At 38.8% G+C, this 27,438-nt stretch overlaps 1 protein-coding gene across 3 annotated transcripts in view; it reads right to left on the reverse strand.

Moving 5' to 3' along the window:
* Nucleotides 1-27,438, reverse strand: part of LOC119518128 (utrophin-like) — an 83,144-nt gene that overhangs the window by 46,547 nt on the left and 9,159 nt on the right. For 2 of the 3 annotated variants that reach the window (XR_005213672.1, XR_005213673.1), the window contains exon 2: nt 736-906. Coding sequence is in view for 1 of the 3 variants with exons in the window: in XM_037815180.1 (XP_037671108.1) it covers nt 736-906; nt 12,166-12,192 (198 nt within the window). In the remaining 2 variants the exon portion in view is untranslated. Of the gene's footprint in view, nt 1-735; nt 907-12,165; nt 12,238-27,438 lie in introns of all 3 variants that reach the window. The other variant, XM_037815180.1, reaches the window with a different exon arrangement.

Raw genomic sequence — 27,438 nt, forward strand, 5'->3', positions numbered from 1 at the left:
TATTGGAGTAACTGGTAGGAAAAACCTGAAACTGTTGAACTATAATATAGTATCTTTGATTCTTGAAGATGATTGTATAAATATTTAGCTCTTAAGGTGTGACTTTTTAAATTGAAAATAAACCTTGCGATTCACAATCCTTTCATCTGGTGTATGGACAGATGACTAAGAAAACAAATAAAAAATATATCAATAATAGGTGGGTGATAAGGGTATTGGATGTTTTGGCCATAGTTTTTAAATTTATTTTTATTCTTACTTTTTTTTGGAAGTAATTAAAATGTTCAAAAATTGATTGTGGGGATTACCGCACAGCTATTCATATCAACACAGTATGATACTGTGAACTACTGACTATACACTTTGGATGATTATCTGGTATATGAATACATCTCAATGAAACTATTTAAAAATGAAAGCTAAAACACTATAATCTCCCATTGGAAAGGCAAAAAGAAATCAAGTCTAGCTTGGGAATTATTCTCATTTCATAATTAATTTTAACATCCAATTGAGACTTTGAAATGTTTTCTCAAGTGGGTTATTTTCTTCAATACTGATTCCTTTTATCTCCATTATCTCCACAATCTCAAATAAGTGAGGACAAGTGCATCATTCAAGAAAAGCATGCATATCATTTTAATTTTTAAAAGTTTGATGACCATGGTGTATCATCATATACCATTTAGATTCATATACACAGGGAAAATAGTTTTATATGATAAAATTACTTACTTTGGCAATTCCGATATGCTGAGACACCTTCTCAAAGTTTCTGTTAGGTTCAGGTAGCTTGGGTTTGACCAATTGCCTGCTGGAGACCCCTCCAGTGTTCATCAAAATGAGGGCTTTGCTGTGGACCTTCTCCACTTGGAGGCCAGCATCATCCAGCTCTGACAGTAAATGCTAGATGTAAGAAAACACAAAGCCATCATGTGGGGAAAATCAAAGCCCAACATGGACTGACACCCACTCAGAATTAAAGGCAGTTTAAATAAATGTCTTGTTACAGCACCTTCAACCCAAGTATGAGACTCATCATCACCTCAGTCGTTCCCACCTACACAAAGGCCATGTGTTCTGCTGTGTGGGAAGGACACATCCACAAATGGGCACCCCCTGCCAATGCCCACTCCCAGAGGCACTGCCATCCACCCTGCTGGCTACCTGCATGATCCCCTTACATTAACTCACTGTTTTCTTTTTGATCTTTTCCAACAGAGCCTCCACTTGATAAAGTCAGGTGCTTATGGGAGCCATGTTTCTATCAAGTGTTTTCACCTGGTTCTGGAAGTTTTAGAAAGGATATTAATCCTTTTATTAATATCCTTTTATTAAAAATGCTGACTCAATCCCATGAAATAGTTAAGACAATAATCTAAGAGACTCAAAGTGCCCACAAATAGCAGCACTGGATGCTGAATTTAAAGAAGAGTTTCCTTGCAAAGCTCTTCCTCTGTGGATGAAACTCATTCTTAAAAATGCACAGCTGTGGTTAAACACTTTTCAAATTTATTCTATTTACAGCATGATACAATAAAACTCTTAAAAATAATAAAAGGACAGTTTGTCTCCCTTATTGCTCAGTTTTATATTGGAAACAATTCCATTTGGGCCCCCCACACCACACTTTGGTTGTATTTTTAAAATCCCACTTAAGGAAGTGTTCTGGTTTGCTAAAGCTGCTGTTATACAAAACAGCAGAAAGGGATTGGCTTTTATAAAGGGGATTTATCATGTTACAAATTTACAGATATAAGGCCAAAAAATTGTCCAAAGTAAGGCATCAACATGGGGGTATCTTCATTGAAGAAAGGCTGATGGCATCTGGAACACCTCAGAGAGCTTAGAACACATGCAGCTGGCATCTGCTGGTTACTTGCTCCTAGGTTCTGGTTTTAAAATGGCTTTCTCCAAAATGTCTCTGGGCTTCTGTCTCTCTTAGCTTCTCTGTCTCAGATCCTGTGCATCCTTGCCTGTTCTCCCAAGGCATTTCTCCCTAAGCATCTTCCAAGGCATTTCTAAGTGCCCTCTCTCAGTTTCTGTGGGGCAAACTCTGGGCTTCAACTTTTACCTCGGCCACTTCCAAATGTACTTCTGTCTGCATTTCCAAGTGTCTGTGTCTGTGTTGGCCCCTGAACTCTCTTAAGGATTCCAGTAAACTAATTAAGATCCACATTGAATAGGTGGGATTCCACTTCCATGGAAATAATCTAATCAAAATGTATCACCCACAGTTGAGTAGGTCATATCTACATGGAAACAACCTAATCAAAAGATCCTACCCACAATAGGTCTGCCCCCACAAGACTGCATTAAATACCATGCCTTTTTATGTGGTACATAATAGATTCAAACAAGCACAGGAATATGAAAGAGTGGCTAAATATGGATTGAGACTCTTCCAGCTTCATAGCCTTTAGGTGCATAGGGGGCAGGGCCTTTGTTTTCCTACCTCAGCACTGCCAGTGCTTAGCCATGCATTCAGCAAAGAGTCAGTAATATTTCCTGAAGCAGGAAAAAAAATGTGATTGAGAGAACCAGTCTGAAAACAGAAGCAAGCAGTTAAGCAGGTTAAAAGTGAGCAAAGTTGTTGACACTAAGGCAAGAAGTAGGAACTTGACACAAAAAAAGGAGGGAGAGGGATGAAGAAATTAACAACTTTTAGGAATTATGTTTACAGGCTAAAGAAAACTAAAAAAAAAGAAGAAAAGTGTTAATGGAAATTAATTGCAAATCTATAATATAGAATGTGGAATTAAGCTACAAATAACAAAAAATGATTATATAAAATTCATAGGGAATATGTTCTATGAGCCAAGAATCTGAAATACATATTTGTATTCAATGTTTAGCAATCCTGTTAGATATGCACTTTTATTCCCATTTTGTACAAAGGGAATTCAGCGATTTCCCCAGGTTAGGGAAATAGTGAGTCACAGAACCTGGACGTAAATCTAGCAAAATTGAAGCCCAGGATCTTCACTGCCCTACACATCCTGACTATTTGGAATAAATGCTCAAATAAACTAGAACTCATCTTTGTCTCTAACCATCACCTGGTAATTCTATGAATTTGGTAAAAGTCACCTTAGATATGTCAGAGAAAAGAAATGACAGTTATCAATGAAAACTCCATGGTGAGAGAGGGCAGGGTTGCCATTTATTCATTGTTAGAAAAAGATGGACAGAAAATCACTATTAAAATTAAATGGGGAGGAAATGGAGATGTCCTTACAGAGATAGTGGTGATGGTGGTGAATACATAAATACGTGACTACACAGAGAACCATTGATTGTTGGCTTAGGAAAGAATACATGGTTTGTGAACAAAACTGTCTTTTAAAAAACAAGTTGATGAAGAAACCTTGAGGGCAGTATATTGAGTGAAATAAGACAGATATATAAAGACAAATATTGCAGGGTCTCAATGACATGAACTAATTATAATATGTAAACTCAAAGACATGAAATAGAAGTTACCAGGATATAGAATGAGGCAAAAGAATGGGGAGTGGTTGCTTACTAGCAGAATATTCAACTAGGTTTTACTTAAACATTTGGAAATGGACAGAGGTGATGCTAGCACATTGTGAGAATAACTCATAGTGCTGAATGCTGTGTGAATGTGGTGGAAAGGGGAAGCTCACAGTCATAAATGTCATCAGAAGGAAAGTTAGAGGTCAAAAGATGGGAATGTATAAAACAGTGAATCTTGTGGGCAATGTCCATGATTAACTGTACAAATATTAGAAATCTCTTTTATGAACTAGAACAAATGTATGACACTATAACTAGAAGCTAATAACAGAGGAGCATACAGGAAAAAAATATATACCTATTGCAAACTTTATACCACAGTTAGCAGTATTTTAACATTCTTTCATCAACAGTAACAAGGTACTATATCAATACAACGAGTCAATAATGAAGGGGGGTGTTTAGGGTTATGGGAGGATTTGAGTTTCCTTTTTTTGTCTTTATTTCTTTTCTGGAGTAGTGAAAATGTTCTAAAAATTGAAAAAAATATTAATTGTGGCATTCCAGTGATGCACCAGCTGGACAAGGTCTGCTAAATTCACAGAGACCCTGCACTTGGTGAAACCAGGAGTCTGCATTCTGAAATGAGTGAGTAAGGGTGGTGAATATCTGGCAGCCACTCTGTGGTGTGGGGAAACTGTGGGTTGGCATTTGGAGTCGGACTATTTCTTTTTAAAAAAAAATCAAAAGTGGCTGTGAATACAGCAGCGAGAACTGCACAGTGAGGCACAGCAGGAATGGGCTGTGGGTACGCCTCAATATCTGGCATGGATGACAGCCTTTCGTGAACTTGCTGCTAATTGACTCAAGAGTGAGGAAGGCAGAGGTGAGGCAAAAGGGGAAAATAACCACGCCCCTTACAGCCATCTTCCTGCAGGCTGGGAATGCTTCTACCTGGCACCAGCACCACAGCCCAGAGCCACGCTGAAAAATCCAGTTTGACAGGAAGTGTTTCCAGCATCACACACACACCACACAATATCAGGCATGAACAATAGCCTTTCATGCACACACAACTAATTGTCCCAGAGCTAGGAAGGTGGAGCTGTGCGTAAAGGGGGAAATTAACACGCCACATGCAGCCATCCTTTCAGCAGGCTGGGAACACCTCTACATGGCCTGGTGGCCCAGAACTTCCCTTGAGGGATGGTGCGTACTTATGATGCATCACAGCCTTCCCTCAGCAGAGGTCCTAGGAGGGCACGGTTTGGAAGAGGGACCCACTCAGAAATCCCAGGGACCATATGTCAATACCAAGGACTTGTGGGTCAGTGGCAGAGACAATCTGTGGTGAGTCTGAACTGAAGGTTTAGACTCTTGCAACAGCCTTAAAACTCCAGGAACACCTGGGAGATTTGATTATTAAAGCCGCTCTCCCTCCCTAACCACTCAGACACACGCCCCATATTCAGGGTGGACAGCACTAACAACACACAAAATTGGTGCACCAATGGACCCCCACAAGAATAAGACCCCCATACACCACAAAGACAATGTTGGGGAGAACTGGCTTGAGGGGAATAGGTGGCTCGTGGATGCCACCTGCTGGTTAGAGAAAGTGTACACCACGAAGTGGTAGATCTGACAAATTAGAGATTAGTCTTTGAATTAGCCTACATACCCTAAAAGAACCCTATCAAGTTAATCAAATGCCCAAGAGGCCAAAAACAACAGAAAATTTTAAAGCATATGAAAAAAACAGATGATATGGATAACACAAATCCACACACCCAAGTCAAAAGATCAGAGGAGATGCAGTACTTGGAGCAATTAGTCAAAGAACTAAAGACAAACAATTATAGCATGGCACAGGATATAAAGGACATGAAGAAGACTCTAGAAGAGCATAAAGAAGAAATTACAAGAGTAAATAAAAAAAATAGATGATCTTATGGAAATAAAAGTAACTGTCGACCATATTAAAAAGATTCTGGATACTCATAGTACAAGACTAGAGGAAGCTGAACAATGAATCAGTGACCTGGAGGATGACAAAATGGAAAATGAAAGAACAAAAAACAGAATGGGGAAAAAATCAAAAAAAATGGAAACAGACCTCAGGGATATGATAGATAAAACAAAACATCCAAATATAAGACTCATTGGTGTCCCAGAAGGTGAAGAGAAGGGTAAAGGTCTAGAAAGAGTATTCAAAGAACCTGCTGGGGAAAACTTCCCAAACTTTCTACGCAACATAAATACACAAAGCATAAATGCCCAGCAAACTCCAAATAGAATAAATCCAAATAAACCCACTCCAAGACATATTTTGATCAGACTGTCAAATACTGAAGAGAAGGAGCAAGTTCTGAAAGCAGCAAGAGAAAAGCAATTCAACACATACAAAGGAAACAACATAAGACCAAGTAGTGACTACTCAACAGCCACCATGGAGGTGAGAAGGCAATGGCATGACATATTTTAAACTCTGAGAGAGAAAAATTGCTAACCAAGAATTCTTTATCCAGCAAAGCTCTCCTTCAAATTTGAGGAAGAGCTTAAATTTTTCACAGACAAATTTTGAGAGATTTTGCTAATAAAAGATCTGCCCATCTTCAGATACTAAAGGGAGCCCGACCAGCAGAGAAACAAAGAAAGGAGAGAGAGAGATGGAGAAAGGTTAAGTACTAAAGAGATTCAATATTGGTTCATTGAAGGACAACAGAGAGAGGGAAAAATATATCTGGCAAACCAAATGATAGGATGGCTGATTCAAGAAATGCCTTCACAGTAATAATGTTGAATGTAAATGGATAAAACTCTCCAATTAAAAGATATAGATTGGCAGAGAGGATCAAAATGCATACAAGAGACTTATCTTAGACACAGGGACACAAAGAAATTGAAAGTGAAAGGATGGGAAAAAATATTACATGCAAGCTATAGCCAAAAGAAAGCAGGAGTAGCAGTATTAATCTCAGATAAAATCGACTTTAAATGCAAGGATGCTATGAGAGACAAAGAAGGCCACTACATACTAATAAAAGGGACAGTTCAACAAGAAGAAATAACAATCATAAATGTTTATGCACCCAATCATGGTGCCACAAAATACATGAAACAAACACTGGCAAAACTAAAGGAAGCAATTGATGTTTCCACAATAATTGTAGGAGACCACAACACATCACTCTCTTCTATAGATAGATCAACCAGACAGAAGACCAACAAGGAAATTGAAAACCTAAACAATCTGATAAATGAATTGGATTTAACAGACATATATAGAACATTACATCCCAAATCACCCAGATACACATTCTTCTCTAGTGCTCATGGAACTTTCTCCAGAATAGACCATATGCTGTGACATAAAACAAGCCTCAATAAATTTAAAAAAAATTAAATTATTCAAAGCACATTCTTTGATGACAATGGAATACAATTAGAAGTCAATAACCATCAGAGACTTAGAAACTTCACAAATACCTACAGGTTAGACAAAACACTCCTGAACAATCAGTGGGTTAAAGAAGAAATAGGAAGAGCAATTGCTAAATATAGAGAAATGAATGAAAATGAGAACACAACATATCAAAACCTATGGGATGCAGCAAAAGCCGTACTGAGGGGAAAGTTTATAGCACTAAGTGCATACATCAAAAAGGAAGAAAGAGCTAAAATCACAGAACTAATGGAGCAACTGAAGAAGCTAGAAAATGAATAGCAAACTAATTCTAAACCAAGTAGAAGAAAAGAAATAACAAGGATTAAAGCAGAAATAAATGACACAGAGAACAATAAAGAAAATACAATAGAGAATAAATAACACCAAGACTTGGTCCTTTGAGAAGATCAACAAGATTGACAAGCCTCTAGCTAGACTGACAAAATCTAAAAGAGAGAAGACCCATATAAACAAAATAATGAATGAGAAAGGTGACGTTACTGCGGATCCCAAAGAAATTTAAAAAATTATAAAAGTATACTATGAACCGTATGAAAACAAACTGGATAATGTAGAGGAAATGGACAATTTCCTGGAAACATATGAACAATGTAGGCTGACCAGAGAAGAAATAGAAGACCTCGAAAACAAATCACAAGCAAAGAGATCCAATCAGTGATCAGAAAACTTGCCACAAATAAATGCCCAGGGTCAGATGGCTTCACAGAGGAATTCTACCAAACTTTCCAAAAAGAACTAACACCAATCTTACTTAAACTCTTTGAAAACACTGAAGAAATGGAACACTACTTAATGAATTTTATGAAGCTAACATCAGTCTAATACCAAAACCAGGCAAAGATGCCACAAGAAAGGAAAACTACAGGCCAATCTCCCTAATGAATATAGATGCAAAAATTCTCAACAAAATACTTGCAAATCAAATCTAAAGACGCTAAAAAAATCATACACCATGACCAAGTGGGGTTTGTTCCAGGCATGAAAGGATGGTTGAACATAAGAAAATCAATCAATGTAATACAACACATTAACAAATCAAAAGAAAAAAATCAAATGGTTATCTCAATAGATGCTGAAAAAGCATTTGACAAAATCCAACATCACTTTTTGATAAAAACACTTCAAAAGTTAGGGACTGAAGGAAATTTCCTCAATACAATAAAGAGCATATATGAAAAACCCACAGCCAGTATAGTACTCAATGGTGAGAGACTGAAAGCCTTCCCTTTAAGATCAGGAATGAGACAACAATGCCCGCTGTCACGACTGTTATTCAACATTGTGCCAGAAATGCCAGCCAAGGGAATCTGGCAAGACAAAGAAATAAAAGGCATCCAAACAGGAAAGGAAGAAGTAAAACTGTCATTGTTTGCAGATGATATGATCTTATATCTGGAAAACCCTGAGAAATTGATGATACAGCTACTGGACCTAATAAACAAATTTAGCAAAGTAGTGGGATACAAGATAAATGCAAAAAAGTCAGTAATGTTTCTATACACTAGAAATGAACAAAGTGAAGAGACACTCAAGAAAAAGATACCATTTTCAAGAGCAACTAAAAAAATCAAGTACCTAGGAATAAACTTAACCAAAGATGTAAAAGACCTATACAAAGAAAACTACATAACTCTACTAAAAAAAATAGAAAGTGACCTTAAAAGATGGAAAAGTATTCCATGTTCATGTATAGGAAGGCTAAATGTCATTAAGACGTCAATTCTATCCAAACTCATCTACAAATTCAATGCAGTCCCAATAAAAATTCCAACCTACTTTGCAGACTTCGAAAAGCTAGTTATCAAATTTATTTGGAAAGGGAAGATGCCTCGAATCGCTAAAAACACACCAAAAAAGAAAAATGAAGCAGGAGGACTTACACTCCCTGACTCTGAAGCTTACTATAAAGCCACAGTAGTCAAAACAGCATGGTACTGGCACAAAGACCAATATATTGATCAATGGAATCGAATTGAGAATTCAGAGGTAGACCCCCAGATCTGCAGCCCCAAAGCCACTATCAATGGAATCAAATTGAGAATTTAGAGGTAGACCCTCAGATCTGCGGCCCCAAAGCCACTAAACTGGGACATAATAGTCTTTTCAACAATGGGGCTGGGAGAGTTAGATATCCATATCCAAAAGAATGAAAGAGGACCCCTACCTCACACCCTACACAAAAATTAATTCCAAGTGGATCAAAGACCTCAACATAAAAGTCAGTACCATAAAACTCCTAGAAGATAACATAGGGAGACATCTTCAAGACCTTGTATTAGGATGTCACTTCCAAGGTCTTACACTCAAAGCACAAGCAACAAGGAAAAAAACAGATAAAGGGGAACTCCTTAAGCTTAGAATTTTCTGTACCTCAAAGGAATTTGTCAGAAAGGTGAAGAGACAGCCAACTCAATGGGAAAAAAAAAAATTTTGGAAACCATGTATCTGACAAAAGACTGATATCTTGCACATATAAAGAAATCCTACAACTCAATGACAATAGTACAGACAGCCCAATTATAAAATGGGCAAAAGATATGAAAAGACAGTTCTCTGAGGAGGAAATACAAATGGCCAAGAAACACATGAAAAAATGTTCAGCTTCACTAGCTATTAGAGAGATGCAAATTAAGACCACAATGAGATACCATCTAACACCGATTAGAATGGCTGCCATTAAACAAACAGGAAACTACAAATGTTGGAGAGGATGGGGAGAAATTGGAACTCTTATTCATTGTTGGTGGGACTGTAGAATGGTTCAGCCACTCTGGAAGTCATTCTGGCAGTTCCTTAGAAAACTAGATATAGAGTTACCCTTCGATCCAGCAATTGCACTACTCTGTATATAACCGGAAGATCTGAAAGCATTGATGTGAACAGATATCTGCACGCCAATGTTTGTAGCAGCATTATTCACAATTGCCAAGAGATGGAAACAACCCAAATGTCCTTCAACAGATGAGTGGATAAATAAAATGTGGTATATACACACAATGGAACACTATGCAGCAGTAAGAAGGAACGATGTTGTGAAACATATTACAACTTGGATGAACCTTGAAGACATAATGCTGAGTGAAATAAGCCAGGCACAAAAAGAGAAATATTATATGCTACCACTAATGTGAACATTGCTGGAGGAGAATGCAGTGGTGTTGGGCTTCCCCACCTCACTGGTTGCTAATGTACTCACAGACATTGAGGACTGTTGGTTTGATGGGTTGAGCCCTCAACCATGGGACTTGCCCTTGGGAAGACTGTTACTGCAAAGGAGAGGCTGGGCCTGCTTATAGTTGTGCCTAAGTGTCTCCTCCTGGGTTCCTCTTTGTTGCTCAGATTTGGCCCTCTCTCTCTAGCTAAGCCAGCCTGGCAGATGAAATCACTGCCCTCCCCACTATGTGGGTCTGACACCAAGGGGTGTAAATACCCATGGCAACATGGAATATGACTCGCAGGGAGGAAACTGGACCCAGCATCGTGGGATGGAGAACATCTTCTTGACCAAAAGGGGGATGTGAAATGAAATGAAGTTTCAGTGGCTGAGAGATTCCAAAAGAGCCAAGAGGTCACTCTGGTGGGCACTCTTACACACAATATAGACAACCCTTTTTAGGTTCTAATGAATTGGAATAGCTAGCAATAAACACCTGAAACTATCAAACTACAAACCAGAACCCTTGAACCTTGAAGACAATTGTATAAAAATGTAGCTTATGAGGGGTGACAATGTGATTAGGAAAGCCATATAGGCCACACTCCCCTTTGTCCAGTGTATAGATGGATGAGTAGAAAAATGGGGGCAAAACAAAAAAGCACCCAGTGTTCTCTTTTACGTTAATGTTCTTTTTCACTTTAATTTTTATTCTCATTACTTTTGTGTGTGTGGTAATGAAAATGTTCAAAAATTAATTTTGGTGATGGATGCACAACTATATGGTGGTACTTTGAACAACTGACTGTCCACTTTGTATGACTGCATGGTATGTGACTATATCTCAATAAAATTGAATTATTTAAAATAATTAAGTGTGGTAATGGATGCACAGCTGTATGATGGTACCAGGGGCAACTGATTGTACACTTTGGATGTTTGGATACTTGTATGGTATGTGAACAATCTCAATAAAAAAAAAAAAGAAGGGATCCCAAAGAATGTGATCACTGTGGGAATCTAAATGTTGGGGTGTAAACTTCTTGATAACAGGTAAGGCCTATAACCTTTTCTGCTGTTGCTTTTTTTTTTCCTTGTTAAAAGAAAAATATTGTCAAAGACATTTCACCACTGAATCCTGCTTTCCTTTAAAACCTTATTTTTATGCTTACTACATTATGTGAAATGTAATTATCTTTTTTACACCTTGAAGTTACAACAGAGTTGTAAGTAAAGTGACAGTATGTAAGTAAAAATGACAGTAACAAAGTTAAAAAAAAATAATAACGGCCACCCTTTCCATGAAACAATTAACAATCTAGTGGTAAAACAAAAGTCTAACATGCATACTACAAGGAACTGTTATCATAATCATACCAGAAATTTCTAAAACTGGATGTTTCAAGAACATGTACGGAAGAGCTCTCCATGTTTTGTGTCATGAAATTATCAAAAACCTATGTCGTAGAAATTCTAACATTGCCCTTTTTACAGATGAGAAGAAATGAGGCTTGAAGACAGTTTAAGTAACCAGACTGATGTCACCCAGGTAAACAAAGTAGGAGTCAAAATTTTATTTGGGCCACCAGCTGCTGGCACTCTCATCCAGTGTGCTGTTACTGAAACAATGGAAACATGGCAGGTTCAGACAACTTGTAGGAGTAGGAACACTGGATGTGCTGTTCAAGCCTTAAAATGAAACAATAAGGTGCACCTACTTACACTGAAATACACATTTCTACATATATTGGAAATATTTTATTCCTTAGTGGAGACACTGTGAATATCTTTTTAAAAGAAGAATCAAATATCATCTAATGATGTTATGCATGAAAAAGAAGTCCAAGTCCTTCCTACAGGCAGAGAATAAGATTTGGAATTCTGACCAAAGCTATGTTAGTTTAAACAGGGGAAAGGAGAGGAGTGACTGGCCTTGGCAGCAGCAGACATGTACCGTAAAGGTATCACACCACTCCTTGTTCCAGGTGCACATGTGGCCACAGCCAGCACCCAGCATGCCCAGCCTCACCCACAGGGCCACAGCACCACCCTCCACCAGGACCTGCAGTGCAGCACTGATCTCCACCATGGCCTGCAAGTCTGCCCTCCTCTTCTCCAGGTCCTTCAGGGAATTCTAGAAAATAAACATACAGTGGCCCACATAATATTTTGGAGCATTGTAAAACTTTATGCAACCTTAACTTTGTAAACTCTCTCAGCAGGTGTGATGGCCTACTTATATGCATTCTGTGGTACACATGACTCCCTAGAGAGTTTACAGTGTTTTCAAGGTTTACAAAACTCCACAATTTACTAACATGGTGGGAGTTCTTAGTTCCAAAACAAAACTAAAATGTTAATGCAAATGCTAAAGACTGTAACATTCAAATGTGGGAAATGCAATTTTTTCATTTAAGTATAAATTCCATTTATTACACACCCACCAATTATCTTCATCAGTGCCTTGGACACAACAAATCAATTTCATTTCCAGTGAATATGTGTTGGCCAAAGAGAAATATCAAGAAACTCATGATTCTAAAAAACTCAAAACAAATTCATCTCTTGGATGACAAGAGGAAACTATTGGTGTGCACCATGTTTATTTACAAGGATTATATCCTGTGAGTAGGTGATTTAACTCTGAATCTGTTGTACAAACACATAAAGTATTTCATATTATGTAAATCAGAGGAGAACTAGCAAGTCTAAGCTTTGGTCTTACAATCACCATCATATGCAAAGAGACAAGGCTGGATGGTGCAGTGACCCCTCAGCTCAGACTTCCTAAGTGTGACCAGGCAGAATGGAGGTCCCCAGGATCAGAGAAGAGAGAGCAGGCTCCACTGCTAAAGTGAATGAGCTCTTACAATCCCAAAGTAACAGGTGCATGCACACCCACCCTAGTGCTGCTGAAGCTTTTAAACACTTACACCAGTAATTCCAATGACCTCAAGTTTACATTTAAATCTCACACCATTAAGTCACATATTGCATGGCATAAAAATGGCAAATCCACAAGTGAGCCAAGATTTACACACACACCTGGCCATATTATTAGTGGTACAGCTATAAAAGAGAAAAGGGCCCAGCTATTTCTTTCATGTGTTACTCTGCAGAGGACAGTAACATAATTATATGTATAATTATATACACATATACATATATATGTGTATATATATGTGTGTGAGACATATATATATAGAGAGAGAGAGACAGAGACAGAGACAGAGACAGAGACAGAGAGAGAATACCCATAACCAAGGTCTTGGCAGTTGAACTTCCTGCTTTCCCTCAGTGGCTATATATTGACTGACTACAGTTGTCTTTGAGTACTATAAGAAATTAACTACAAATAATTAAACACTACAAACACTAAGCTAATACATTTTATTGTAAAGAAAATGACTGTATTGAAAATAATTATATTTAATCTTTAGAACAAAAGTGTTAAGTTAAGGAATGAAAATGCTATTTAAGTTTTGCATTGAAAATAATTTTATATAACTTTTAGGTGCTGTGCCAGTTCGATGTATTATGTCCCCCAAAACATCATTATCTTTGATGCAATCTTGTGTGGGCAAGATATTAGTGTTGATTAGATTTTGGAATCCTTTGGGTTTTTCCATAGAGATGTGCTTCAATCAACTGTGGATAAGACTTTTAGCTGGATAATTTCCATGGAGGTGTTGCTCCACCCATTCAGGGTGGGTCTGAATTAAATTGCTGGAGCACTGTATAAGCTCATAAAGAAGGAGCAAGCTTGCTACAGCCAAGAGGGATGCTTTGAATGCACAGGAGCTGAGAGAGTAGCTGCAGATGAGACACAGTTTGAAGACAGCAGTTGAAAGCAGACTTTTGCTCCAGAGAAGCCAAGAGAGGAAAAATGCCCAAAGAGCAACTAAGAGTGACAGTTTTGAGGAACTGCAGCCTACAGAGGAACATCCTGGGAGAAAGCCATTTTGAAACCAGAACTCTGGAGCAGACACCAGCCACTTGCCTTTCCAGCTAACAGAGGTTTTCCAGACACCATTGGCCATCCTCCAGTGAAGGTACCCAATTGTTGATGACTTACATTGACACTTTATGGCCTTAAGACTCTAACTTTGTAACCAAATAAATCTCCTTTATAAAAGCCAATCCATTCCAGCAGCATTAGCAAACTAGAACAGGTGCTAATACTTTAAAATGTTGTGAAATATGCACATTTCTTAAACCTGAATACACAAAGCTGAAAAGTGGCTTAAGGCCCCACAAAGGCACAGCAACTATGTAGGGTCACCCAGGGGAGGTGCTGGGATCCAGACAAAAATATCTTGTAAAAAGAGTTGCTTTTAAAATATCTTCTTTCCTAGGACTACACAGAGAAGTGGGAAAATAGTGGAAAAAGAAAAGGCTTCACTAGATGAAATGGAGGGAAATGACATCCCTAGATTTCTCCAATGAATGTCCCAGGCCACACTGGCATAACTCGGGGGCTTATCTGAATGGCAGCTTACTTTAGTCCAGGCAATTTTTGTGCCTACATCACAAAGCAAAACTTCTGAAGTGGATTCTGAACCAATTCCATTTCAGTAACAGAAAGCCATTCAGAGAGAAGAGGCCTCTTTCTTCATTCTGGACCAACCATGAAGCTCTCTCCAGATCCTGCTTTCCCTCTGTCACCTGAGATGGAGAGAGGGAGGGGGTTGGGGGCAGTTAGGGAGGGGAAGAGTTTGAGACAGGCAGGTGGAGAGAGAGAATGAGAGAGAGGAAAGGGAGAGAAGGAGAAAGGGAGAGGGAGAGAGAGAAAGGAGGGAGATGGGAAGAGGGAGACAAGGAGAAAGAGAGTGGGAACACCTATGGGAATGGATGAGAATATTAACTAAAGTTCCAAGTGACTGAGTCAACGCCTGAGACAGACCTGACTTGCACTGCCAGCATGACAGGGTCACCCCACTGCAGCGGTTAAGTCGCAGGACTCTGGGTTTTAGTCTTGGCTCCACCACTTTCTCCCTGAGTAAGCCTGGAAGAGGCATCACCCTCAAAGGTTGTTGAGAGCATGAGGTGAGAACTCCAGGCAGGTGGGTGCAAAGAGCTGGGCCAGTCCTTGGCAAAAAGCTATGGTGCCCATGAACAGGGCCTGCCATTATTTTGAGTAGAAGATCCTCAGAATCCTTTTGATCAAGGAGTCTGCTTAAAGCAAACAGCTACACACTTCATTCTAGCAACCCAAGGTGGAAATGACAGTATTTTCACAATGATATTCTTTACAATTAATCACTTACCATAGGATACAGTAAATGACTATGAAACATAAACTTTAACTGTTACTTTGTTCTTACAGTGGTTGACAGGGAAGTAAAGTGAACTAACACTTTCCCAGCTCTTACTGCAGTTCCCATACTGTGCTACACAATCTCACAAATGTTCTGCCATAAAGCCCATGGGTGCCCTGGAGCTGAACACTCACTCTCCATCTACTTTATTGACCAGGACAGGGAAACTGGGAAGGTTATGGCCTTGGAAAAGCATGGTCTGACCAGACATTTCCAGGTGTGCCTCACAACTGGGAACAGTCATCTGCAGCAGGGGAAGCCAAGAGAATGTGTTAAAGGGCCTCATAACACAATACAGGAAGAAACGGTTCTCCTATGTGCACCCATGTACAGACAATGTTACCTGCATATGAGAGCCAAAAGTCATGTATGGGATGAGATTCTCTCAGATGTATACAGTGTTTAAGGACTAAATTTTGTTAATAAGTGATATCAATTGCATTCCTTTTTTCTATTCCCCTATATTGACTGCATTCCTTTTTTATGTTTCCCTAGGTTCAATTTTACTCCTTCATACCTCAAGGACTGATTTTTGCAGATCTTAAAAATGAACTATTTTTTTCCAGAATTCAATCAAAATTCATAACCCTAAATTAATAACACCTCAATGCTGACTTTAGGTGACAGATAATTAAATTATATTAAAAGATATTAGGTGTCCACATGATTCTAATCTGACTCTGACATGACCAGATACCCACACAATCATCATAAAGCTTTATGCTGGTAGATTTGGCTCTACCAGGAAGAAGATAATTTACAGTCCAACTTCCAAAAGTTTATACCTTTCTCAGTCTAATCATTACATTTTATGATGTACGGCATACTGAATTGGGCAGTATAAAGTTTTTAACTCATACTGGCCACGACTTATACCTTCCTCTTGAATACTCAACATTTTTGTCCCAATTGGATCATTCCCATCAGTTCTTAAATATACTCAGACTCTGACATTCAAAAAAAAATCCTTTGGTTTCACCTCACCAGCCCCATAACTCCACAGAAATGCCCCCTGCTAAGTCAATAGTGACTCAGAGAGCAAAAGAACCAATGGACATTTTTAAGAGTGCAGTGTACTACCTTTTGACAATATTCAAACCAGTGCCCACACTCATTCAGAAGACACCCTTTCCCCTGGCTGCCTGGAGACTGCCCTCTTCTGGTTTTCCTGCCACTTTTCACTGCTCTTATTTTAGTTTTATTTCCAAGCACATCTTCTTCAAATTTCTTTGAAAATGAGTAAATCCTCCAGACTTGGTCTGGGCCCTCTTTTCTCTCAAGATGATCTCACCAACACAGATCAGTTCCTCAACCTCTCTCTCTATGCAGGTGACTCCTAAAATACAGATCTTCAGCCTAGACTTTGTTTTCCACTGTGAACTACTGAGGGAAGGGCTGGAATCACCAACAGACCCTCTCAAAGTCTCCTGAAGTGCCAGCATGCCCAGCACCACACTGAGCATTCTACATATCCCAGCCTTTCCTTCCAGTACTCCAGCCCATGATGACATTATGCTCACCCAGGCCAGCAAACCAGAAACAAAGGGGTCAGCCTTGATCTCTCCCTCACCTGCACCTCCATATCCAGTCCTTCACCAAGCCTGACTGCTGTCACTTCCCAGACATGTCTACAATCCACCCATTTCACTCAGTCTGCCCCACCCCACTTCAGCTGACATCTCCATCATCTTTCACCAACAGTACAGCAACAATGCCCTCATCCATGTGCTCACAACCACTCTGCTTCTCCCTGTCCATTCTCCAAACTGTGAGAGGGACCTTTCCAGAACACATATCTCACCATGTCATCTCCCTGCTAACACCCAGCAATAGGTGCTTATTGCTTTTAAGATGGAGGCAAAAATCTGTAAAACAATCTCTAAGGCCTGGCAGGGTCTTGTCTCCTCCCACCTCACCAATGCCATGTTCCCCACACTTGCTCACTGTTCTCACCACACAAATGCACCATGCTGTCTCCCACCATGGGGCCTTTGTATGTGCCCTTCCCCCAACCATGGGGCCTTTGTACATTCCATTCCCCCAACCATGGGGCCTTCACACATGCTCTTCCAGCAGACTTGAGAGCTTCTCCTCTGGTTTCACCCAGGCTACTCCTACTCAACCTCTAGCTCCTGGTTCAAGTGTTGCCTCCTAGGGAAGTCCTCCTAACTCAGCCTGGGCCAATATCTCTGTCTCATATACTCTGAAAGCACCACATCCTTGCCTTCTAATACTTCACACTTACAGCTTGACAATACCTGGTGTTACAAATCAATGTTTTTATATTTCATGACTGTAGGTCCACAAGGCCAAGAGAAAATTTGTTTTGCTCACCAGGGTTTCCTTGCTGTCTGTAATAGCTCCTTGCACATGGTAAAGTCTAAATTGTATGGGATGAGAAAGTTAATTAACTCCAAAACCATAGTCATAATCAGAGAATATGGGTCACAGCCAGCCAAGCCTATCCAAAAAATGCCTCATCAACGAATAAATAACATAGTATTTAATAAATAGCATCAGCTGTGTAACACACAGAGAAGCTGACATGTGTTCCAGAGAGGCAAGGTATCAAAATGTATCACCCCAACAACCTAACCTTGGTGTGGTGGGGTCTAAGTTGCCTAGAAAATGAACGGATGGCTCATTCTTCCTAACACAATGAAAAGAAAATGATAAAATCTCAGTTTCCCTGGGCTTAGACAGAATCTGCAATCTTACTTCAACTAGAAGTAGATGGTATTTAATAACCCAAGAAGGAACCAAAACATGACCCAGCAGAGCTCTTTGATATTGCCAAAAAGGTTCTAGTCCTCCACATTCTTTACTTCCCTGGATTCAGGACAATGATTCTCAATGAGAAAAGACATTGGACCCACTCAGTCACCCATATTAAATGGCTGAACAACTCCCTCATGATGGGTTGGCTAAAATCCCCAAATTATAGATGCTTCACTGAAGGATTTTAAATCCTGGCAGATCAATGTAGCTTCCTGTCACTTAGTATCCATTAAAGTCTGGAGTTTTATATTTTTCTCAGTAGACTATTCAATTTAAAAATTAAGTTTATACAGGAACTAATATTTGCAGGTTTCTTAGATTAACTTACTAAGTGTCAATATCCACTGAAATATAGAAAGTTAATCCACATTAAATATTAAAAATAAATTCTCATCTAACTACTAATCATATGAGTAACACATACACTTAAAGAAATATAATATATTAGACTAATTTAAAACATATATTAATACCATAAAATCCAAGCAAAATTGACATTTGAAAATACATATATAGAGAGGGTGTGAGAGAGAGACCATGCGAGAGGAGGTGAGTCAGGGGTGGCCCTCACCTGGGTGCCCAGGTTGCTATAAAAGTCCTTCAGAGATGTCAGCTGCTCATCCATATTCTAGTGCTTGTCAGTTTGCTGCTTCTGGACAATATGCCTTCCTGTTTTGAAGACAGTCTCCACTTCAAGCTAGACTTCAAATTTTATAGAGATTCTTCAAATAGGACAAGTCAAACACTGAAGTTGTAGAGAGAACTTCAGGGAATCATTTTGGAGCACTGCTGAAAACTAGCTGTGGAGGTCAAGGTACTTTGCCTTACTCTGATTTGATTAAAAGGTTGGGTCAAATGAAATCCAGGTTGTAATCATTTCTTTCTTTATTTTTTTTATAATTCAGTGTTATTGAGATATAGTCACATACCATACAATTATCCAAAATGTACAACTGTTCAGAACACCAACATGTAGTTGTGTGTTCAACACAATTTTTTTTAACCTTTTCATTACTCCAAAACAAAAACAATAAAAATAAAAGTAAAAAAGAACACCCATAACATCCCATCCCCCTATACCCTTGATTACTCATTTAATTTTTATCACCATTTTTCTATTTATGTATCTACACACTGGATAAAGGGAGTGTGAGCTACAAGCCTTTCACAATCACACGGTCACACCACATAAGCTATATAGTTACACAATCATCTTCAAGAATCAAAGCTACTGGGTTGCAGTTCAACAGTTTCAGATATTTCCTTCTAGCTATACCAATGCACCAAAAACTAAAAAGGAATATCTATATAACAAATAAGAATAACCTCTAGAATGACCTTTGACTCCATTTGAAATCTCTCAGCCACTTAAAATTTATTTTCTCTTTTCTCTTCCCCCTTTTGGTCAAGAATGCTTACCAATTCCACAATCCTGGGTCCAGGCTCATCCCTGGGAGTCATATTCCACATTGCCATGGAGATTTACACCCCTGGGAAACATGTCCCCTGTAGTGGAGAGGGCAGTGTGTTTACCTGCTGTGTTGGCTTAGAGAGGGAGGCCACATCTGAGCAACAAATGAGGTTGTCTTGCGGTGACTCTTAGGCACAATTATAAGTAGGCTTAGCCTCTTCTTTGCAGCAACAAGCTTCATATGGGCAAGCCCCAAGATCAAAGGCTTAGCTTTCTTAATTAGTAGTCCCAATGCTTGTGAGGATATCAGTAATTCCCCAGATGAGGAAGTTTAATATTTCCACATTTTACTCTAGTGCCTCAAGGGGGCTTTGCAAACACATTTTTATTCTCTGCCCAAATTACTCTGAGATGTATCAGAGGCTTCACACTAACCTCTACTATCCAACCAGATCTCACTCCCTATTCAAAGTTCCATGTAATTATGGTGTTTGAATAAACTGACCATACAAGTTATTTATATAGTGTGCTACACAACATACATTTTGTACTAAATAAACATCTCTTCCATTGGTTTCACACTGGATATTTGCACGCTGGTGTTTATGGTGGCAATATTCACAATTTACAATGGATGGAGGTTGCCTATGTGTACATCAACTGATGAATAATATGGTGAACTGGGGTGTATGCATACAGTGTAATGCTGAGCAGCTGAAAGAAGGAAAGAAACTGTGGAAATGCAACTACATGAATGGATCTTGAGGACAGCATTTTTAGTGAAGCACAGCAGAAATTAAAAGATGCCTTACTTATATCAACTAACTATAATGTGTAAACTCTGAGAACTGAATCTTGGAGCACAGCTTATCAGGGGAATGCTTATTGTAATGGTCCCTATACTGTAAGCTCTTATAGCAGTCACATCTACTCCTGAGTTGTAATGGTTATCTCTAAACTCTGAGATGCTGAGCTCTTTGTGTATAACCTGGTCAGTCTCTGGATCTTTGGGTAACTGTGTGACTCCTGAAACTCAGAGGTAGAGCTCGGCAGCTATGAATGTCAGTATTACCTCATACAGCAACTGTTGAAAAAGCTGAAAAAAAGTTCAAACCTCAACAAAAGATATGAACGAAGCACATCTGGTTAGAACTAAGATAAATCAGACCAAAGGGTAAAGGATAATATTGGCTGTGTATTAAAACTTCAACTTATGTGTGAGACCAAGGGAAGAGAGGTTTTTTCATGCAGGATCTATACTTTCTGTAGCACACTAAATAATTGAACTTCTATGGTCAGTTTAGTCAAACACCATAATTACATGGAACTTTGAATAGGAAATGAGATCTGGTAGGTTTGTACAGGTTAGTGTGAAATTCCAATGTATCCCCAAGTAATTTGCACAGAGAATGAGGATATATTTGCAGGGACTCCTGAAGAACTGGGGAAGAATTTGGAAATGTTGGATTTCCCCATCTGGGTTGGAAATGCAACTACATGAATGGATCTTGAGGACAGCATTTTTAGTGAAGCACAGCAAAAATGAAAAGATGCTCTTGCAAACATTGAGGACTGACAGTTTGGTAGGATGAGTCCTCGATCTTGGGGCAAACTCTTGTGAAGTCTGTTGCTGCAATGAACAGGCAGATCCCACTTATAATTGTGCCTATGAGTCTCTCCCAGTAAACCTTTTTGTTGCTCAGATGTAGATTCTCTGCTCTAGGCCCACATGGCAGGTGTACTCACTGCCCTTCCCCCTACATGGGACTTGACTTCCAGTGTGTAAATCTCCTTGGCAATGTGGAATTCCTGGGGGTAACCCTGGACACACCATCATAGGATTAAGAAAATCTTCTGGACCAAAAGGGGAAAGTGAAATGAAACAAAGTTTCATTGGCTCAAAGATTCCAAATGGAGTCAAGAGGTCACTCTAATGCACTATATAGATAGCCCTCTTAAAAAAGTTTTTAGTGTTTTGGAATAGCTAGAAGGAAATACCTGAAACTGTCAAACTGCAACCCAGTAGCCTTCATTCTTGAAGACAACTGCATAACTATGTAGCTTAAAGGATGTGACTGTATGATTGTGCAATGTTTCTGGGTCACACTCCCTTTGTCCAGCACATGGACAGATGAGTAGAAAAATGGGGGCAAAAACTAAATGAAAAATAGGGTGGGATGGGGGGATGGAATATTTTAGGTGTTCTTTTTTACTTTTATTTTTATTTGATTACTATTTTTTGGAGTAAGAAAAATGTTCAAAATTTGATTCTGGTAATGAATGCACAACTATATGATGGTACTGTGAATAGTTGATTGTATACTGTGGATGATTGTAGGATATGTGTATATATATATCTCAATAAAACTGTATTAAATGGGGCAGGGCAAGATGGCAGAGTAGTGAGGCACAGAATTTAATCTCTCCTCTAGAGCAGCCGGTAATTACCCAAGAACAATATGAGACAGCATTTTCAGGGTCTCCAGGAACCAGTAACACATTGGACACAAGTTTGGAATTGGAGGAAAAGCTGAGATCACAGTGAACATTGTAAGTGCCCCCAACCAGGGGTCTGGCACCCCTCCCCACCAAGACCCCATGGACTGTCTTGCTGCTGGCTCCCTAAAAGGGGAAAAGAAAAACAAAAAACAACAATCTGCTGAGGGCAAGAAGGGGGGCTCAACCCAGCCTCAACTGCAGAATTAGTTAACAAATGAATTAACCAATTTTGGGGGCTGGGGGTGCAAAAGAAGGGCTGGGCTCTGGGGGGGGGCACATAAAAGCACACACACATTCCCAGGCTCCAAAAAAGTCTCCCCCACCCCTGCATTGTGTTCCTTCTCCCTTCTTACTGACTTCTTATCTTTAGCATTTCAATAGACCCCAGCAGGGGCAGAATTGAAACTGTTGGAGAGTAATTATCAGCCAATACCCCAAAGTACATCTTTAAATGCTCTATTCTGACACTGACAAAACTTCTAGGCTGGGGAAAAGCTCTTAAAATGGACTTTTTTTCTTTTTTTTTCTCTTTTCTTGTTTTTCTTTTGTATTTTTTAATCTAAAAGTAATATATGTGGTTATTTTCTATCAGAAAGCCCAAGTTGAAGGATGAGGCTAGGCTTGGGGGGAGACAGAGTACCCAAAATGTCTTTGAACTCCAGATTCACTTCTGAAGAAGGTCTCCACCCCCATCTTTAATTGACAAATCTGGCTGACCAAGGAATTTTGCTGGAGTTGCCCCAAAGAGGAGAGGGGAGAAGGGAATAGTTCCTCTAGGAGACAACTAGGGTTCCTAGGATTGGGAGAGTGGATGGAGGTCCAGCTCAACTGGCAGCCCTCCTTCTGGGAACTCAGACCCCAGGGGCTGGAATTCAGATTCCTCTGGCTTCAGTCAGCCACATTCCCAACAGGATCAGGGTCACCAGGAAAACTAAAGTCTCCATACTTCCATACACTGATGGGGGAGCTGTGGGCTGGTAAGCGCCAAACAGGAGAGGAAAAGCACCAATTCTAGAGGCCTCATAGGAGGGTCTCATTCTTAGGGAAACTCCATATCCTCTTGAGACCTGGGCCTCTCTAGACTGGGAAATTCTGACTGGGGACAACCATATCTGAGGAGACCCTCTCACAAAAAGGCTACATAGAGGCAGGGCAAGAAACAGAAAAACAAGAGGTGAAAAATTCTGATCAACTAAAAAGAACCTAAGTTAGAGGTCTAGAATAAGTTGAACCGAACAGAGGTCAGAGAAGAAAGCCAACCAACAAGAAATCCCTAGGTAAAAGATAGAAATCAAGCTCCAGAATAAACTAATCAAGAAAATCAGATGACTAGACAACTTAAGACAACAAGCCATACTAGGAAAAACAAAAATATGGACCAGGCAAAGGAACAAACTAATAGTTCAACTGTGGTACAGGAGTTGAGGCAACTAATGCTAAATCAATTCAATGAACTGAAGGAAGATATAGCAAAAGAGAAGAAGGATATAAAGATGACACTGGATGACCATAAAGAAGAAATTATAAACTTGAAAAAACAAATGGCAGAACTTATGGGAATGAAGGCTACAATGGAGGAGATGAGAAACACAATGGAGGGACACAACAGTAGATTTGAAGAGGCAGAAGAAAGGATCAGTGAACTGGAAGACCAGAAATTTGAATTCTTACACACAAAAGAAGAGACAGTGAAAAAAATGGAAAAAGACAAGCAAGGTCTTAGGGAGATGAGTGACAACAAGAATGCACAAATATATGTGGTATGGGTATCCCAGAAGGAGAAGAGAGTGGAAAAGGGGCAGAGAGAATAACAGAAGAAGTATTCACTGAAAATTTCCCAACTCTTATGAAAGAAAGAAAATTAGAGATTCCAGAAGTACAACGCACCCCAAACAGAATAGATCCCAATAGACACTTACTGATCATATTGTCAAATGTCAAAGACAAAGAGAGAATTATGAAAACAGCAAGAGAAAAGCAATCCATACAAGGGAAGCTCAATAAGACTATGTACGTTTTCTCTGCAGAAACCATGGAGGCAAGAAGACAGTGGCATGATATATTTAAGATATGGAAAGAGAAAAACTGTCATCCAAGAATTCTATATCCGGCAAAAATGTCCTTCAAAAATGAGGGAGAGATTAAAATATTTTCAGACAAAAAGACACTGAGAGTTTGTGAATAAGAGACCAGCACTACAAGAAATACTAAAGGGAGTGCTACAGGCTGATAGGAAAAGACGAAAGAGAGAGTTGGAGAAAAGTACCTAAATGAAGATTATGAGGAAAGGTAAAAGGAGAGAGAGGAAAAAAATAAGATATGACATATAAAATCCAAAAGACAAAATGGTAGAAGAAAATACTGCCATTACAGTAATAACACTAAATGTAAATGGATTAAACTCCCCAATAAAAAGACACAGACTAGCAGAATGGATTAAAAACAGGACCCATTTATATGCTGTCTACAAGAAACTCACTTTAGGCACAAGGACAAAAATAGACCAAAAAGAAAGGTTGGAAAAATATATTTCATGCAAACAACAACCAGAAAAAAGCAGGAGTAGCTATATTAATATCAGAAAAATTAGACTTCAAAAGTACAACAAAAGAGACAAAGGACTCTATATATTAATAAAAGGGTCAATTCATCAAGAAAACATGAAAACCACAAATATTTATGCACCAAGCCAGGATGCTCCAAAATTCATGAGGCAAACATTGAGATCACTGAAAGAAGTAGACACCTCAACAATAACAGTTGGAGACTTCAATACACCACTCTCATCAGTGGATAGAACATCTAGACAGAGGATCAGTATAGAAATGCAGATGTTTAATTGTACAATAAATGAACTAGACTTGACAGACATTTATAGAACACTACATCTAACAACAGAAGGATACACTATTTTCTCAAGTGTTCATAGAACATTCTCTAGGATAGACCACATGTTGAGTCACAAAGCAAGTCTCAACAAATTTAAAAATATTGATATTATACAAAACACTTTCTCAGACCATAATGGGGTGAAATTGTAAATAAATAAAAGGCAGAAGGTCATAAAATTCATAAACATATGGAGGCTAATCAACACCTTCTTAGAAAACCAGTGGGTACAGGAAGAAATTACAAGAGAAATTAGTAAGTACCTCAAGGCAAATAACAATGAAAACACAACATATCAAAACATATGGCATGCCACAAAGGCAGTGCTGAGAGGGAAATTTATTGCCCTTAATGCCTATATTAAAAGAAAAGAGACAGCAAAAATTGAAGAATTAACTGTTCACCTAGAGGAATTAGAGAAAGAACAGCAAGGTAACACAAAATGAAACAGAAGGGAAGAAATAAAGATCAGAGCAGAAATAAATGCAACTGAGAACAGGAAAACAAGAGAAAATCAACAAAACCAGAAGTTGCTTCTTTGAGAGAATCAGTAAAATTGATGGACCACTGGCTAAGCTAACAAAAAAAAAAAAAAAAAAAAAAAAAAAAAGGAGAGAGCCAATGCAAATAAATGCAATCAGAAATGGGAAAGGAAACATAACTACTGACACTGCAGAAATTAAGAGGATAATGAGATGATACTATGAGCAACTATATACTTATAAACTATACAACTTAGATAAAATGGAAACTTCCTAGAAAAGCATAAACAACCAACATTGGCTCAAGAAGAAACAGATGACCTCAACAAATCAATCACAAGTAAGGAGATTTAGTCTGTCATCAAAAAGCTCCCAAAAAGGAAAAGCCCAGGACAAGATGGCTTCACATGAGAATTCTATCAAGAATTCAAGAAAGAATTAGTACCAATCCTGGTCAAACTCTTCAAAAAAGTTGAAGAAAAGGGAAAGCTACCTAACTCATTCTACGAAGCCATCATCACCCTAACACCAAAATCAGACAAAGATACTACCAAAAAAATTATAGACCAATGTCTTTAATGAATATACATGCAAAAATACTCAACAAAATACTTGCAAATCAAATCCAGCAGCATATTAAAAGAATTATACACCACAACCAGGTGGGATTTATTCCAGGTATGCAAGGCTGGTTCAACACAAGAAAATCAATTAACGTAATACACCACATCAATAAATCAAAGCAGAAGAAACACATGATCATCTCAATTGATGCAGAAAAGGCCCTTGACAACATTCAACATACTTTCCTGATGAAAACACTTCCAAGGATAGGAACAGAAGGGAAATTTTTCAATATGATAAAGGTGACATATTAAAAACCCACAGCTAACATCATACTCAATCAGGAGAGGCTGAAAGCATTCCCTGTAAGATCAGGAACAAGACAAGGATGCCCACTGTCATCATTTTTATTCAACATTGTGCTAGAAGTTCTAGCTAGAGATATTAGGCAAGAAAAAGAAATAAAAGGCATCCAAATTGGAGAGGAAGAAATAAAACTGTCACTATTTGCAGATGACATGATTCCATATGTAGAAAATCCAGAAAAATCTGCAGCAAAGCTACTAGAACTAGTCAACAAATATAGCAAAGTGGCAGGCTACAAGATCAACACGCAAAAATCTGAAGTGTTCCTATACACAAGTAATGTGCAACGAGAGGAGGAAATCAAGAAAAAAATTCCATTTACAATAGCAACCAGAAGAATCAAGTATTTAGAAATAAACTTAACCAAGAAGACAAAAGACCTTTATACAGAAAACTATAAGAAACTGCTAAAAGAAATTTAATTTGAACAGGACCTAAAAAAATGGAAGAACATACCATGTTCATGGATTGGAATATGGTTAAGATGGCAATTTTACCTAAACTGATTTATAGGTTCAATGCAATACCAATTAAAATCCCACAACTGATTTATAGATTCAATGCAATGCCTATTAAAATCCCAACAACTTACTTTACAGAAATAGAAAAATGAATAAACAAATTCATTTGGAAGGGCAAGGTGCCCCAAATAGCCAAAAATATCTTGAGAAAGAGGAACAAAGTGGGAGGTCTCACGCTACCTGACTTTGAAACATATTACAAAGCTACAGTGCTCAATACAGCGTGGTACTGGCATAAGGACAGATATACTGACCAATGGAATTGAACTGAGTGTTCAGAAGTAGACTCTCACACATCTATGGACAATCAATCTTTGTCCAAATCTTTTAGACAAGTAATGGCCTTTTTTGGAGATGTATCATCCAGGACAAGACCACGAATTAGGTAAATGACTAATTCCTAAATAAGTTCATTAGGTAGTAACCAGCTTGCCTCCTGCTCACCCACCCCAGCCTGTCCTTCAGCCTGTGCCAAGTTAAGAACACTGAGAGCTACTGGGAACACAG

This window comes from Choloepus didactylus, chromosome 21 (assembly GCF_015220235.1).
Source record: "Choloepus didactylus isolate mChoDid1 chromosome 21, mChoDid1.pri, whole genome shotgun sequence".
NCBI lineage: Eukaryota > Metazoa > Chordata > Mammalia > Pilosa > Megalonychidae > Choloepus > Choloepus didactylus.